General features: G+C 43.4%; 1 protein-coding gene across 1 annotated transcript; it reads right to left on the reverse strand.

The window, feature by feature from the left end:
• Positions 1-3134: 3134 nt before the first annotated feature.
• Positions 3135-11228, reverse strand: LOC134397001 (uncharacterized). Its single transcript, XM_063123630.1, has 5 exons — positions 11084-11228; positions 6812-8695; positions 5877-6002; positions 5215-5355; positions 3135-3181 (listed from the first exon to the last, which is right to left on the reverse strand). Exons 1-5 carry the CDS (start codon positions 11226-11228, stop codon positions 3135-3137), a joined length of 2343 nt encoding a protein of 780 aa, XP_062979700.1.
• Positions 11229-17916: the final 6688 nt, after the last annotated feature.

Here is a 17916-nt window from a genome sequence, read left to right on the forward strand (position 1 = left end):
ACCATTCGCCAGCATGGCTGGAGCAGATAAGGAGTTGTATTGCTCCAGATGTTTTAGTCTTCAGGTTCCCCAGCCCTGCTCTAGGGAAAAAACTATTCACAATGATAACAAGGTGCCTGTGGTGTCACCACCCTCTGTGACGCTATGAACAACCTCTCTTACGCTGCCACCACCCTCTTACTTTTTAAGAGGGAACTTTAAGCTGTGTGTGTGTGTCACAAACCTTTGGCAACAAATAAGACCAAGCAAGGCATTGTTTTAAAACAACAAAATTTAAAACTTTATAAGGTAAAAGATAAATTAATACATGTTGTTGAAATAAATGTACCTCCTTCCATCTCCCAGGGAAATCTAACCACCCCAAAAATCTATATCCCACATTCCCTAATCCTACTCCACTGAAAGCCAGTCCTTATGTACCACACGAAGAAAAGCCAGGGACAGTTATACTCTCAACTGAAAAAGAAACAGCCAATCAGATGACACCATTCAAACAGCTCAACATTATAACTCCCCCCTCCTGCCAATTTACCATTGCCTTTAATAGAAATTGTTAAAGCAAATTAAACCTGCAATCAAACACTCAAATATGTATACAAACAACAAAATAAAATAGCATTTTATCACAGTGCCCATCACTTATTTAATAATAGGTAAAACTCCATGCTCTTTTTAAGTTAGTGGCAGTCACGTGGTGAAGGTAGGCATATTGACTCCCGTTCGTTTGATGGGGAGATAATGCAATCTGTACTACCCTGTTTATCACATTTGTATGGGAAGTTTGACCCAATTTTCCTGAAAAGGGGAGCTAGTACAGAACTGGCCATGAAGGAAAAAAATAGGCTGCAAATGTAGGCTAGCTTTCCTCTGTTAGCTTGGAGGAAAAGAGCAACTCCCACCCTTTATTCTACAGGCATGGGGCCTCCAGAGTGTGGAAACCCCCTACTTTTTTCCAACCTATTTGAGACTTACTGTCCACCTACTGATCGGCTAGTCAGAGCTCTCTGAGGTAAAGAGCACCATACAGGTAGCCCTGGGAAATCAACAGAAAGAATACTTTGAATGCATCAACACCCATTAATGTTAGGAGGCCATGCCCCAAAGGTGCCCCTGTAATATTTTTGCATCCACCACTTGCAGTGGGGAAAACTAAAATACCACTGGTACTATAGATTCCTTTTCCCACCTTAGTTTTAGTAAAAAAAAAAAAAAAACCCTTCAAAAGCCAAGTATTTTTAAGAAGAATACCCAGTTGGATTTCTGTGGATTTTTCCTTCTCAGCCTTTTTTCTTTATTTCCGTATCGTCTCAGAAAAATTAAGAACTCAGGTTTGAGTTTCAAAGAATTCTGTGCTGTATGAAACTCAGAGAATCAGCTTGTCAGTGCCTGTGTCATCTCCCTCCCCCATAACAGCCCTTTCCCTGGACATCTGTAGAAAAAATATGTGCAGCTTGTTTCATCTAAGAGTTAGGACTTCTTAGCTCATTCTAAACTCAAAAAGCAGGGGCAGGAAACATGTAGACCTAGATCTGGAGGGCCAGAACTTGCATCTTCACCGATCATTGGCCAGGCTGGCTGGAACTAATGGGACTTGGAGCCTAACAACTTCTGGAGGGCCACAAATTCCCCACCCCCATTGTAAGGAATGCCCACTCCAGTTCCTCAGTGATTGCTCAGTTCATTACATTTATATTCAGCCTTTTTTATTTCAAAGGAACTCACATGCACCTCAACTTCTCCATTTTATCTTCATAATGACCGTGTGAGGTAGTTTGGGCTGAGAGCCGGTGACTGGCCCAAGTCACCTAGTGAGTTTTATGGCCAAGTGGGGACTAGAACCAGATATCCCAAGTCCAACACTCTAACCATTCCCTGGCTGGTTCACTGCAGACCCCTTCTATCTCCCTGTCCCTGGAAGATTAATATTGTTACTCTAGTGTCTTCCTGCCTGTTTCCTTTTTTTATCTCTCCAACTCTAATCTGTTTTCAATACTGCCTCAAACCTAGTGTCACTTACATTTTGGCTCCTTTTCTCTAACCTGATTCTGCTTTCCTGATGTCCGTCGCCTCATTTAGCACTGCCTTCCTCTCTCACTTGCAGTCGACTTCCTATCCCCTGCCTGCACTATAGCTTTAACCAAATAATTGTCAGTTTACTCTGAATGCTTTCCATGCACTTAATTCTATTTTTTTAAAAAATAAACCAAATATTTGACTACCCTAATCTCTATCTCATGGCTCATTCCCCCTTCTGGAAATGCAGGTTTAGTCATAGCACACCATGATTCTAAGTTAAAGATCCCAACCTGTGTCATTTGGTTGTGGGTAGACTGGAGATAGGGGTAAAATTCATTCGGTTCGAATTTTGATGCAAACCTGTCAAATCCAAATCGCTGAACCAATACACGAACTGAACAGCAGTTTTCCTTCAGTATTTGACCTTCTGAATTTTGCGATTCAGTTCTCCAATATATACAAAACTGCATGCACTAGGGGAAAGTGTGCATAAAAATGCTTATATTAGTGAGAACATACAAAAATTACAAATTAGAGAAAATTGCTTTTAAGAAGTGTGTATATTAGGAGAAACGTGCATCAAAGCATGTATGAATTTACTGCAAAGCTAAGATTCGAAATAAAGGAAGCTTAAGAGGAACTAGAGTTGACTGATTAGTCCATGTAGGCTATATACATGTAAAATGATGACACATGGTACTAAAAAATGTTTGCAGTGCTGTCTTGTCCAGAGGAAACAACCCTGCTGGTGCTGGATATCTCACTGCTGATGGAAGTGTGGAGCGTTTTTCTAGAAGTGTAGCTTACCTCGACTCTTAGATGTAAATTTATTTTTTTCCTCAGACTCACTCAAGTATTCGTAACCACTGCATTACAAATTATTTACAAGACATCGCATTGGTGCAATTTTAACTTTAATTTTCTTTTTTAAATATTGATTGTGTTCTTTACAATACCAAGTGTCCAATTTTGGTGTCCAAGTCATACTTTATATATTTTTCAATGTGTACTCAGGAACCTTTAGAGTGCAATTTTAATCCTGCTGAGCTCCTTATGCCTCCCCCCCCCCCCCAAATGCTAATGATTCAACGGAATGATACCGGCAAATGTTTGCACTTTCACAGTTCTGATCTTCTTTTATAGAGTGATCTCTTTGTTTCACGCCCTGCACAAAAGATATTGAAGGAGGTTAGGCATTTTAAAAATAGACAAGAAAAAAAAGAATATGAAGTTGCCCTCTAGCAGCAGACTCTCAAATTTTGGTATTTATCCAATCACGGTTTGACAGACATTGACATACTAAAGCAGGGGTAGGAACCTCTTGCAGCCTGAGGGCTGAATTCAATTTCAGGGAAGCTCCTGTGGGCCTCAATCCAGTGGTGGGTGGGGGCAAAGGGAGCTGGTCTAAAATACAAAAAAACCAGGATATTTTGGCTTAAAGCTCTTACTGACAGGGACTAAGCCTTAGGAGAGGCATTTCAACCTTTGAGAATGGGGCAAAGGCTGCACGAAAGCTGGAAAACCACCCAATAATCCATAGGCGGGGGGGGGGGGGGATGTGGCCATCTGGGGAAACCCAGGAGGGCTGGATTTGGGTTCCTCACCCCTGTAGTAAAGGACTTGTTTGAGATTCAGTTGCAAACCTTATACGAGAGATTCAGCTGCAAATCTTATACAATAGGTAATCTAAACATGGCCCATTTATACAGGGCTGTTGAGAATGCAATACCCATCTTCAGAACCTGGCAACCAACTTGCAAGGCTCCTAAAATCTCTTTGAAAGAGTTGAGATGCTTTCTCTTACAGTCCAATCCTGTCCACCATCAAGGCATAACTAAAGCTAGATACATGTGATACAGGCCTCCTAATATAAGGTTATGCCACTTCAGAACAAGTCTGTCAGAAGGAAGGATTTACATGGGGACATCATCCAAAATTCTTCTCCCTGCCCATTGAAAGCTAGAATATCATCCTAGGATTCTGGGTTTTTTTAAAAAAATGTGGAACATATGGTCCCTACTTATTATTATTTTATTATTATTATTATTTATTTATATAGCACCATCGATGTACATGGTGCTGTACAGATAACACAGTATGTGCTTTTGACCAAGAGGACTGCGCCAAATTCTTTTTCTTAACGTTTGAGTTGGACTTAAGTCTTAGCATGAGAGCAACACAGAGGCCCATAGGACAACCAGTATGAGTACACAATAGGCATAAATGCCAAGAATGCAAACATACCCAACACCACTACAGGAAGACACACACACACCCTGTTCTGGCTTGCAGCCACAAATTCTTCACGTCAATATTAGATGCAGACTGTGTTCAGACAAAATTATAACCCATAGTTAAGGGCTGAGTGTGAACTGTAGGTTATCATGTCTGAACCCAGCTGTGCTATCCAACCACAGTTTGTTAACCATGTACAGACCACATGAAGAGAAACCATGGTTTATTGTTGGGCTGTGAACTATGGGTTAACAAATCAAGGTTTGTTATCGCAGCTGGGTTCAAACAGTGCAAAAACCCATGTTTCAAGAAGAACCCCATGGTTCAACAACACAAACTCAACCCATCCTTAACCCCTGAGTGGGTGTGACTGTATTGTCTGAACTCAGCATCAGTGTAACAGGCCAAGCAGAGGAAAATACAACAAATATGAGGCCAGTTCCCAGTGATGAGGGATAATGCACAGAATGAAAGCCACATTGCAATGGAGGGCGGGGTGAGGCCCAAAATATTATAGCCTAATGGCACAATTCTATCAGAATTCCCATTGGCCTCCAAAATTGGAAGCTGACAAGAATCCTATGCAGAGCGGGAGCTGCACCAAAGTGATCATCACCTCTGTGCTCCTCTCTCCCTGTATTTTTACTAGATGGGCGATTTTGCCCATCTAGCTGGGGTTCTATGAAGCAGGAGGGAAGGAGGCTGAGGTGGCCAGATGATCCCTTGTAAGCCAGCCACCCTGGTCTCCTCCCCACAGAACCGCCTTCTTTACCTCCTAACTAGCGTTTTTGCAATCTCGTAGAGACAGACAGCATAGGAATCTAAAACATCCGATGCCCTCCCTAGCTGTTACTGCCAGTAACTAAGCTTCAGGAGAGGCATTTCAACCTTCTAGAAAGGGGGAAAACTGCACAAAAGTAATTGGCCTTGCCACTAGAGAATTCACTAATTGAATACACTTACCCTTGCGACGGGTAGTTCTAGGCTTCTCCCATTCTTCAACTTCTGCATCACGTCTTGTGTCTCTACGTTTGTGTGGAGGTTTACGCGCCCCCTTGTTCTTTGGCGAGTCTACACACAACAAGTCTGAACCAAAGAGCATTTCTGCATTCAAGAGATTCAGTTTTATTAAACCAGTTTAAAGTAGCTGTTCCTCCCCTCTATTGTTCAAGCAGGGCTCTTCCCCCACTTCAAATGTCCTACTGTACAAGGCTAGCTTGTCAGTAAGTTAGTGTGGCCATAGAACACTGTGACTAACTCATTCTTAGGAGTGCTAGTAAGGACTGTTATGCAAGTTGGTCCCAAGGTGTATTAAAAGTTTGCCCAAAATAAAGTGCAGGCAACTATCATGCAGGCATAATAGTTAGCAAGCCACAATTGGCTGCAGCTCCCAGAAGGGTTTACACTCCACGCCAAAATCAACATTTGCCTCTGCATAAGGTAAGAAATTCGCTAATAGTCCTTGCTCTAAAAACTTTGCCAGTGGGTTTTCCCTCCATTTAAGAATGCCAAGGAGAGCAAAACCAAATTTAAATAAATTGCAATCGGGGCAAAGTAAAGCAGTTGATGCCACAGCAATTCTTGAATGTGCTATTTTTAAAATTTTATAATGGACACAGCCATACCTGTCTCTCTGCTTTTTGTTGTGGGCGAGAGGCCCCCATGTCCCAGGCTAGCAAACTTGGGCTTGGCACCACTTTTTATCCAGTATTCATCAGCTGAGAATCTTCTACCTTCCTCTTGTAACCTTCCTGACCAAGACATAAGGAAGTAGAATCCTGGTCAGTCATTGGGCACTTAGGCCCCAAAGAGTCACATACAAGGTGGTTTAACCCAGAAATCCTTACTGAACTGAAGACTTATCGCTAGAACTCAGTTATCTTGTATTTAGGGCCATCTCATTTCAAGCTTCACCTATCTCTGGCCCCGTTCAGACAACACGCTAAACCATGCTGCTTTACCACAAAATGGTTAATGTAAACCGCCCAGAGAGCTTTGGCTGTGGGGCGGTATATAAATGTAATAAATAAATAAAATAAATAAATGGAATGCGCTCCGTTAACCATTTTGTGGTGAAGCAGCATGGTTTAGTGTGTTGTCTGAACGGGGCCTCTATCTGGCAATTTCCTCTCTCCTGCCTCATCCACTGATTTAACTACAGAGCCTGATCACAGCCACATGATAGTTTACTATGCTATTTGCCATTTCCAGCTGCAAGTCAGGAAAGGCGCCTCTTTCACATTAGTTTTTGTGAAGACGTTCCATTACAGTACCATTCTGAATTTGAGTGATGCTGTTACATGAGCAGGTACATAAGAATAGGTACATAAGGTGCAGATAAGGGGCCATTAGTGTGAAGTCCATGCTGATGTGCATTCAAACAGACAAGAAGTAGGTCATACATACAGAGGCTTACTTACACACACACACACACACACACGTACGTACGTAAAATGGTACCTTAAATGCTTCTGTTCCCTTCCCACTCTTGGAACTGCCAAGGCCCACTATGTGTGAAAAAATTAACACTGCTTTAGAAGTTTTCCCCGCCTGTACTTACCTGAATACTTTGGTGATTTTTTTCGGTGCTCAAGTATTTCTAGCTGTTGTGCTGCAGGCCTCTTCAGGCAGAAGTTGTAGTCATCAAAGAGATTCTCTTCTTGCTCCTGCTCTCGCTTCACTTTAGTAGGTAGTCCAGTCATTTTCGTTTTCTCTTGCGCAGGCCAACTAATGAAGTGTGCTGGTACTGCGTTTTTAGGTATTCTCCAAAGCACTTGCTGGCCAGTTTGCCGGAAGGGGCTGCTTTTGCTAGGATTCAAGGTTCCATATAGAGAATCTTCTTGAATCGAGTAGTCCTTCTCTTCATTCTCTTCTTCCTCTTCCTCTTCTTCCTCCTCGGGTTCCTTCACCCAATATTCTTCAGAATCATCAGCTTCTGATGGAGACAAGCTCTTTGTAGCTTTTTTCTTGAGAGAATAGAGCTGCTTGCTACTGGATGACCTAGGGAGAATGCCCAGCTTTCTACTTCGAGTGGAAATCTCTTTAACTTTGACTCTTGAGTAGCTCTTTAAATTCCGATTGTAGCCGGTATTGGCCTGCTCACTCCCTACCACTTCCTCATCTTCATTAAGGGAGCCTCCGCTTTTTATTTTCTCTCTCCCCACACCCTCTGTGCTTTTCTTGAAGGTACACATACTCTTCGGAAGCATGTAGTCAGGGGCAAAATAAGACATTGGTGCATCGTCAGTTGAAGAGCCTTCATCTATGGAAGACATCTCATCCGAGGTAAGAGTGAGTACACTTGGACGCTTTCTTTGAGACAAATAAATATTGTAGTTGAAGTTAGGATCCATATTATCCAAACAAGCCAACCAGCTGTCAGAAGGAATGTATTTCTCCGACTCATCACACCATAGGCTTTTTTCTGAAGCTGCCCAATTTTCACTGGTCACATCATGGTTTTCATCCAACTTCTGAGGGAAATAAGAATCGCTTATTATCTCCATGCCAGATGGAAATAATTCCCTTTGCCGAATAAGGTTGCCCACATCTTGAGGAGCTTTTGAACCACTGGACCTCTTCAAGCCAGAAGATCTTTTGGACAACAGTGCATTTTGCCTTGTCCTTGGCTGGTCAGGTCTCGTTAGTTCAGCCAGCTGCACTGCTCTGGCTTCGTCTAGAGGAGGCTTTGTTCTGTAGCTTGGAACTCCCTGTTTTTCTGAATCCAACTTTGTTTTACTTTGAGGCTCCTTCTCCTGGACATCCTCAAGAGCCTTTTGCTCTTCCGGATAAGGAATACTTGGCACCAACTCTCCTTGTTCACGAGGCCCATATACAACTCCTTCACAGGAGCTCAGAGCAAACATATCTCTCTGCATTAGGTTCTCCGGGACTGTCTTCTTTGCCACATCATATAGAGGGATGGTTTCTTTGAAGGATTTCCACAGCTGAATGGCAGGGGCACCACCATTAGCATACTCTATTCTTACTTCCTCTTTCTCAAAGGCGTAGCCTGATGGGGGAAGGCTTCGGAACTGTACAGCACCTGAAGAGCTCTTGGCAAAGTCTCTCTCTGGAACAGCAGAAGTTACAGCCCTCTCTGGGTTTTCCAAGGAACTTTCGAGTCCTTTCCCAACACCAGATGGGACACAGCCCATATTTCCAGCATCACAGCCTTTCGTTTCTATACCATAATCCTGATGTTTTTTTGGTTTACTTTCAGGCTGTCTAGGATCAGTCTGTGTTTCTTTGGTCTCTGTTCGTTTGCCGGGGGTATAGTGCCTGAACCTTGTGGCTTGATAAAACATGGGCGAGGGTGGATGACCATTAAAATAAGGTCTTCTGTTAACTCTCATATGCATGGGATGCTGTTGAACAAGATATCCAGGGTACTCGTGGAGAGGAACAGAATAAAACGGAAAATACGGATTGCCACTTCTTAAGCCTAAAAAGAACAGAAATAGAACATTTGCCAGAATAAAATCCTAACATATATTAGTTCATAATAGAAAAACCTCATGGCTCATCAGATCTTTAACAAGAGCCAATATGTCATCCACTTTGATTAGGGAAAACCAGCTAATTCAGAACATTCCATAATGCAGGAACAGGCAACTTGTGGCCCTCCACATGTTTTGTGCTACAATTCCCATCAGTCCAGCCAGCATAATTACTAGTCAAGGTTCATGGGACTTATAGTCCAAAACATCTGGAGGACCACAAATTGCATACCCTAGCCACAATGTCTCTAAGGTTGTAAAATGGTTGCATCTATTGTTGAAATAGCAACTAAATCAGTTTGCTTTGTGTCCTCCTTGGCATCCGGTAAAGAACCAATGCATTGGGACTTCAACCCCAGCAGCATACAGAACATACAGTAGGGGAAACTGTAAGACAGTCCAGGGCAGCATAGCATGGTCAGCCCCATCACACTTCCATGCAGTGCTTCTTCAGTCAGTACATGGCCTCAGAGCAAGATTGGGCGTGGGGTCAGTGCTGCTTTTCCATGCAGAGAAAGAAAATGCAAGATAATCAAACTAAGGGGATCCTACAATGATGTATCCATACATCTGTGTGGAATAAAACTCACTAGAAATGGAGTTCTTCTTACTGTACCAAGGAGATCCTGTGCTTGAACAACTGTGGGAATCTGGGGTCCATGTAATAAATGACCAGGTCAACACAGAGTCACTGACATAGCCATTTCTACTACTGTTTTGGTTGGGAGACCTTTAATGCAGGTTGCCTAACACATTTTGCACCTCAGGCTGAGAATCTCTCCCCTCCACCCACTCCCCTGTAAGAATGTAAGAGCCATGCTGGATCAGACCCACAGGCCATCTAGTCCAGCATTCTGGTCACACAGTAGCCAACCAGCTGCCCACAGGAAACTGACAGGTAGGACATGAGTGCAAGAGCACTCTCCTGCCCATGTTCCCCACAACTGGCATTCATAGGCATACTGCTTCTGATACTAAAGGCAGCATAGAGGCATCTGGACTAGTAGTAATTGATCACAGAATCATAGAATAGCAGAGTTGGAAGGGGCCTACAAGGCCATTGAGTCCAACCCCCTGCTCAATGCAGGAATCCACCCTAAAGCATCCCTGACAGATGGTTGTCCAGCTGCCTCTTGAATGCCTCTAGTGTGGGAGAGCCCACAACCTCCCTAGGTAACTGATTCCATTGTCATACTGCTCTAACAGTCAGGAAGTTTTTCCTGATGGGCAGCTGGAATCTGGCTTCCTTTAACTTGAGCCCGTTATTCCATGTCCTGCACTCTGGGAGGATTGAGAAGAGATCCTGGCCTTCCTCTGTGTGACAACCTTTTAAGTATTTGAAGAGTGCTATCATGTCTCTCCTCAATCTTCTCTTCTCCAGGCTAAACATGCCCAGTTCTTTCAGTCTCTCTTCATAGGGCTTTGTTTCCAGTCCCCTGATCATCCTGGTTGCCCTTCTCCTCCAGGAATTTGTCTAATCCCTTTTTATAGCCATTCAAATTGGTGGTCATCACTAGATCTTGTGGTAGCAAATTCCCTATGCATTGTGCGAAGAAGTACTTCCTTTTATCTGTCCTGTAAGAAGTAACAGTACTTCATTATTGGCTACCCTTCAATGCCTGCTGCCTAAGTTGACTTCCTCACTCTGCCCAGTAGTATGGCCAGCCCTGACTTTACCATGTAATCCAGTGGAGAACCATATGGAAAACCTTGAGGCAATTATACATTTGTAATGAATATTGGTCAGTTTTAGGTTTAGAGAAAATGTATGGATTTCTATCACACGGCAAGTAAGCTAGCTTAGAGGAAGACTCATCTTGATAACCATACTCATCTTGGCTGTGATACCAAGATCCAGATCCTAAACAACTTTGTTTGGAGGCAAGCCACATTTATGTCAATAGAGCCAATTGTCAGCTAAACATGCTGTAGATCACAGCTTAACCAATGTATTTCAAATAAGCCTAATTTAAGTTCAGTGGGGGCATGGTTGTTGTTTTTTAAAAGTACATTGAGATGTTTCTTCCTCTTGATAATACAGTATGCAGAAGTTCAGTAGATGAAGCATTTCCCACTACTATCGCCGCACCACTGAAAGCATCACCCTGTTAAGCAAGCAAATCCATTCCAGGAAGGGGTTCCTCTAATTTGGCAATGCCACAATGCAAGTGTTGAAGTCAGAGAGAACTCATAGCCAGTTAGAAAATAAACAAGGGAAAATATCAACATTAGACATGAAATCCCATTCCTGAAAATGAAGAGGATGACCAAAGCTAGAGAACACATACATGGCTCGGCATACTTTTTCCTCAGCCATCTATAGCTTGCCTTACCTCCTGCTGGGATGCCATATGGGTTGTACATAGGGCCAAGGATCCATGGATTGTGGAATGGTTGCTGCGCTGTTGGGTGTGCATAAAAAAAGGGTCTTTGGTTTGTGGGATAAGGTCCACTTTCCGAGGCTTGGGATGCATTCATTTTCTAGGCTGGAAACAGATAAGGTATCAAGCACTCGTTTAAGATGACACTCACCTTTGCCAAGCTATTTCACAGCCCGGGTTATCTATGGGTAAGACAAATCCTGGACTCCCTGTTATGGTACAAATTCATCTAGATCACAGGTAGGCAGACGTTGGCTCTCTAGATATTTTGGACTTCATCTCCCATAAGCCCCTGCTAACATGGTCAATGGTCAGGAATATTGGGAGCTGAAATCCAAAAGAGTGAAGAATTGTCTTCTGCCCACCCCTGATTTAGATAGCCTTTTCCTATCATTTCCCCCATGCCTTCATTTGGTCACTAGAGAGCCTTTAGAGGCTGTTGTGGGGGTAGTGTTCCACACCCCACCCTCTTTGTGACCTTAAAGCCTTTCACAAGGCTCAGAGAAAGATACACCTTCTAGGATTTGTTTGTTTGGGGGCAAGGTCCCAATAACAGACTCTGAGGGACCACTTTACAAAGTGCCATTCTTTCTGTGGATCTTATTCCATAAGTCCTTTATTCACAGAACCATATAAACACAGAAGCAAATGCTCTTTCCCCTCTACTACTAGTCACATAACCCAGTGAAGCCTGCCTAGTCAATTACACTGTTCAGTTTTTGCAGGAAACTTAAAGTATCAACCATGGCCACTGCTTCCCTAGCATACAATGAAGAAGTAACTGTGTACGTTTTTAAAAAAAAGTTAAAAGAAGGAGCCCTTATAGCCCAAACCTATGCATGTCTACACTCAGAAATAAATCCCAATGAATTCACCATGGCCAACACCTGAGTTAGTATACAGGGTACACTACAGACCTAGTTTGCTTAATGGCAAATCACCAATTGCTACTTCTAAAAAAGCAGAAGACTATTTGAGTGAACACCACTTCTCTGTTCATTACAGTCAAGATACTCTTCACCCCTCTTAGTCAAAGCAAAAAGAAATTCTGCTACAGACTTCCATATTGTTCCACTAGTATTGTTACTAAAGGAATATTTAAAAACAATAACCTCAAATCCCAACATTAACTACCCCATAGAACAAGCTATAGACCACTGGGTCTATAGTTCAATATTATTATAAGGCTTGCTAGTTAAAATAGGTTTATATAGGTATAAAAAGCAGGAGGAGGGAAGAAGAGAAAGATAATGACTCAAAGGAAATAGAAGGCCACACACCTCTTCTGGAACCAAGAGACAGTCAAACAGAACAGAGAGCCCTCTTCACCAGGAACCAGCCACAACCAAATGCAGAGTCTCCTGTCTTAAGCTCTCCCCTGCTTCCCACACCCTTTCATAAACTAGCTACCCACCTCCCCCCACCTCAAACTTTTAAATCCTTAAATGCAAGCTCTAGAAAGCTAAGTCATTTCCACCCTTCCTGTATTTGACCCCAAACCAAAGATCCATGCTGCTGCTGCTGCATCTCAAAACAGCCCAGCAAAGACCTGATTAAAAAGGCCTCTCCTCTTTCTTAAGAAGCACAAACCCTCTCTCGGCACACCTGGAACCAATTCAGTCCTTTTGGATAAAGCAACAGGAGTCTTACAACTAACAGCCTGATCCTACGCAGAGTGGGGTGCGCCTAAGATGATTGGTTTCAATGAACGCAGGCACATTTTCCTCTGCATAAAATAGAGCTTCATAACCTTAAAAACCTATCACAGTAGCAGAGACATAGCGGAACATTGCAGTTCAAGGCTTTGATCCTGCAAACACTACAGCCACAGACATCACCACTCTCAAGCCTGCTTGCCTCCATCACAGGGGACCTAGATGTGTTTAGTTGACAGAACCAGCTCTTCAGGGCTCACCATAGTCCCTTGCCTGGCCATATATGGAAGTGTTCCTGTTGACAAGATAAAAAGTCTATCAGGTGAAAGTTTCAGTCCTGTCTGTGATCACTTATTTGCAAATAGTCCCATTAACCTAACTAGGTATTTGGGGTGGGTGGGTTGTTGGATTATAGTTGCAAGCAAGAATACAGGAGTCATTCACACATATCTTTTATTAATTTGTTACATCTATATCTGGGCTTTTCCTCCAAGGAGCCCAAGGCAGTGTACCACCGAGAGAGCTTCAGCTATGGGGCGGTATATAAATTTAATAAATAAGTAAGTAAATAAATAAACTACATGATTCTTCTCTCCATTTATCCTCACAATAACTCTGTGAGGTTGTTAAGCTGAGAGTCTGGCCCAAAGTCACTCAGTGAGCTTCCTGGCTGAGTGGAGACTTGACCCTGGGGTTCAGTTCAACACTCTAACCACTACACTGTACTGGCTGCCCATAATTACATTACATCCTATATTATTTATATTTTAATATGGTAATATGATAGGTAGCATTTTAGAGTATTCAGTGTACTTCACATATATTCTTCCAATACTCCTCACAGCTCATAAAGTAGATCAATATTATTATTTCCATAATGGATGCAAATCTGAAAGGTAACAGATTGCTTAGGGAACGCACAATGCTAAGCACCCACTGAGCGCCACTCCTAGGCAGGGCGCCTGTAGCCAGTTCTGCTAGCCCTCCTCTTCTTCAAGTTTGCTGTCTCTGCCTAATAACGTATCTTTTTCTAATGTGTGACCAGTGATAAGAACTGCCATTTGCCTAGCACTTACCCTCTGGGCAGTGATGTATAGTAGTAAATGTTGAAGGGTAAGATGTTCCTCATGGCAGTCTCCATAGCCACACCCCCAAGGAGAGTCCAAAAATACAGGCAGCTGTGTTGATCTCTCTCTCTCTCTCTCTCTGACTGTGTTCGGATAACACACTAATCAACGGTAATTTTCCATTTTGTTCCTATTACCCCCCCCCCCCCCGCACGCCCCCATTGATTAGCGTGTCATCCAAACTCAGCCTCATTCAAGACCATGGCACCCCAAAATACTTTGCCTTACGACAGGGGTAGCTTACAACTATATATTATTGCTGGGGGGAAATCATTTCTCCTCCCTTCCCAGCTACTGTGAGAATTACAGCTAAGCTCTGAAAGAACAAGGAAGCCTGAGGGGGGTCCTTACTACTAATAAAAAAGTTTGGGCATTTCAACACTGTGAGCCCTGGCTCTGCAAAACCAATAGGCAACGTGAGTGTTACAAGGAGGAGGTGGCTCACTCAGGTCATCTTACTCAAGAGCCTTGCAAATCTTGGAGCCAGGACTGTGACGCCATTGTACAATGTCTGGTTATTCATTTGCAATATATTTAGTTATCAGGAAACTGAAAGCCTCCTGTCCATTTTATCTTCACAACAACCTTGCAAGGCTGAGTCAGGGACTGGCCCAAAATCACCCAGTGAGCTTCATGACTGAGTGGGGATTAGAACCTGGGTCTTCCAAGTTCCTGTCTAATGCTCTAACCGCTACACCACTGGCTCTTTTTTATTTTAAATATCTAGGAGCTGATAAATGCAAAATGTTGATTTCATATCTTTAGCAAGGATCATAAATACATGTGCATATTTAAGAGGGAATATAATTTATAGTACTAAACAGAAATCACTGAATAGTAAGCCGGTGCATTTGCACACAATACCTACAATGCACAAAATAAAAAAGCCAATGCAAAATTGGCTTCTAGTTCCACTCTGCCACAACTCCCATGTGACAAATGTGAAAAAAAAATTGTACATTACTAAGAAATAACATGACAGGTGAAATATAAATCTAAAAAATAACAGAAATTATGACAAATCACATGGTGGCACCAGCAGCAAAAATGGAATATCTTCTGGAGCGTCATCCTCCAGTACTGGCAAGCGACTACAAAGGAAAAATAACGGGACGGTGTAAAAGCCGGAACGGAACAGGCCGGAACGACCCCATTATATTAAAAAAACCATACCAAAAACAGTGGCATGTGTTAGCAACACTTGGGAACAATAATTTAGGAATAAAACCATTGCAATATTATATCACTATTAACCCCAGAACTCCCAAAACATGGGATGGCCGGAACGGCTACTTCTGAATGAGCGATATCAACCAAACTCACCAGTTATGCATAACTCCATGGCAGGGATGCAAGAAGCCACAAAAAGTGCAAAGAAACTGCGTTCCGATACCCGTTCCGCACATAGTGCATATTGCGCAAAACGGGCCGGGACAGCAGCTTCCAAGTGAGGTATGTTAACCAAACTCACCAGACACACATTACTAGGTGAGCCCGATATAATAAGCTCCAAAAATTGCCCCCAAACCACGTTCAGATACCTGTTCCGAGCAAAAGAGCGTATTGCGCAAAACGGGCCGTAACGGCAGCTTCCCGATGAGATAAGTCAACCAAACTCACCAGACACATATGACAAGGTGGAATATAGAAAGCTCCAAAAGTTGCCCTGAAACCACGTTCCGATACTCGTTCTGGGCAAAAGCCGATATTGCGCAAAACGGGCCGTAACGGCAGCTTCTTAATGAGGTAAGTCAACCAAACTCACCAGACGCACATGACAAGGTGGGACAAATATAAAAAGCTCCAAAAGTTGCCCCGAAACCACGTTCTGATACCTTTTGGTGAGTGTTATATGTGTTTGGTGAGTTTAGTTGACTTACCTCACTGGGAAGCTGCCGTTACGGCGCAATTTGCACAGTACAGACTTTTGCCCGGAACAGGTAACGGAACGTGGTTTTGGGGCAACTTTTGGAGCTTTCTATATCTGTCCCACCTAGTATTGTGCGTCTGGTGAGTTTGTTTAATTTACCTCATTGGGAAGCTGCCATTACGGCCGATTTTGCACAATATGGACTTTTGCCCGGAACGGGGATCGGAACGTGGTTTCGGGGCAACTTTTGGAGCTTTCTATATTCCACCTTGTCATATGTGTCTGGTGAGTTTGGTTGATTTACCTCACTTGGAAGCTGCCGTTACGGCCAATTTTGCACAATACGGACTTTTGCCCGGAATATGTATTGGAACGTAGTTTCGGGGCAACTTTTGGAGCTTTTTACATCTGTCCCACCTAGTTATGTGCGTCTGGTGAGTTTGATTGGCTTAACTCAATGGGAAGCTGTCGTTATGGCCCATTTTGCACAATACGGACTTTTGCCCGGAACGGGTATCTGAACGTGGTTTTGGGGCAACTTTTGGAGCTTTCTATATTTGTCCCACCTTGTCATGTGCATCTGGTGAGTTTGGTTGAGTTACCACATTCGGAAGCTGCTGTTATGGCCCATTTTGCGCAATAGGGACTTTTGCCTGGAATGGGTATCGGAACATGGTTCCGGGGCAACTTTTTGAGCTTTCTATATTTGTCCCACCTTGTCATGTGCATCTGGTAAGTTTGGTTGAGTTACCTCACTTGGAAGCTGTCGTTACGGCCCATTTTGCACAATACAGACTTTTGCCCGGAACGGGTATCTGAACGTGGTTTCGGGGCAACTTTTGGAGCTTTTTACATCTGTCCCACCTAGTTATGTGCATCTGGTGAGTTTGGTTGACTTACCTCACTTGGAAGCTGCTGTCCCGGCCCATTTTGTGCACTATGCACGGAACGGGTATCAGAACGCAGTTTCTTTGCACTTTTTGTGGCTTCTTGCATCCCTGCCATGGAGTTATGCATAACTGGTGAGTTTGGTAGATATCGCTCATTCAGAAGTGGCCATTCCGGCCATCCCATTCTGTTCCGGATGTTGTTTTGGGAGTTCTGGGGTTAATAGTGATATAATATTGCAATGGTTTTATTCCTAAATTATTGTTCCCAAGTGTTGCTAACACATGCCACTGTTTTTGGTATGTTTTTTTAATATAATGGGGTCGTTCCGGCCTGTTCTGTTCCGGCTTTTACACCGTCCCTAAAATAACCAGCTAGGCTTGTAATCCTAGAGCTATTTATCTGAGGGTAAGACACATTGAACTCAATGGGACCAACTTCTGAATAGACATGCATAGGATCATACCAGGGCCTGTAAAATTACGCTCTTAAGTGTAACTCCTTCCAGTCCTGGCAGCTGTGCTATCATTATGTTCACTGAGGTCAAGGGTAGGTTTCCAATTGTCCTTCACTCTGGTTTGTCCGGGGTGGGGGGGGAATCTTGTGGTCCTCCAGATGTTGTCGGACTGCATCTCCCATTGGCCCAAGCCAGCATAGCCAATAGTAAAGAATGTAGTCCAACATCTGCAGAACCTCAGGTTCCCATCCCTGCTACACAGGAAGTATACCTTCGCCAGAGGCCACAAGAGACAGTCCTTGAGGTCATTATTATATTTATTTATTTATATCTCGCCTTTTCCCCAGTACTGGGACTTCCCGGTATTGTTTTTGTTGTTGCTCCTTCTAATTGCCAATGCAAAGTATAGATCGAGGGCTTTGAGCGGAATAATGGCCAGGGGCGCCTTTCAGTGCGTGTGAGACTCTAACCTTCTGTTATGCCTGTATGGATAAGAGCATTTTGTAAAAAAGGCGAGGTGCTTGCAGTTACAACAGTCGGCCGGCAGGAGGCGGGTCGAGAAAAGGATCTTCAGCCACAGTCCGCAGCCTCTTTCTCTCAAACGTCGGAAGAATCAATGAGATTGCAATAATAACGTCAACCTGCGCGTGCGCATTATTGGAAGGCGTCGCTTTCCGTAGAAACCAGTAAAAGACGCGCATGCGCGCTAAAAGGGAGGGTTCGGCGGGCGGAGGCGGTTCTCCCCCTGCGTAAGAACACAGTTTTCCCTCCTCTCCCGCCCACGTCCG

Source organism: Elgaria multicarinata, chromosome 1, assembly GCF_023053635.1.
Source record: "Elgaria multicarinata webbii isolate HBS135686 ecotype San Diego chromosome 1, rElgMul1.1.pri, whole genome shotgun sequence".
Lineage (NCBI taxonomy): Eukaryota > Metazoa > Chordata > Lepidosauria > Squamata > Anguidae > Elgaria > Elgaria multicarinata.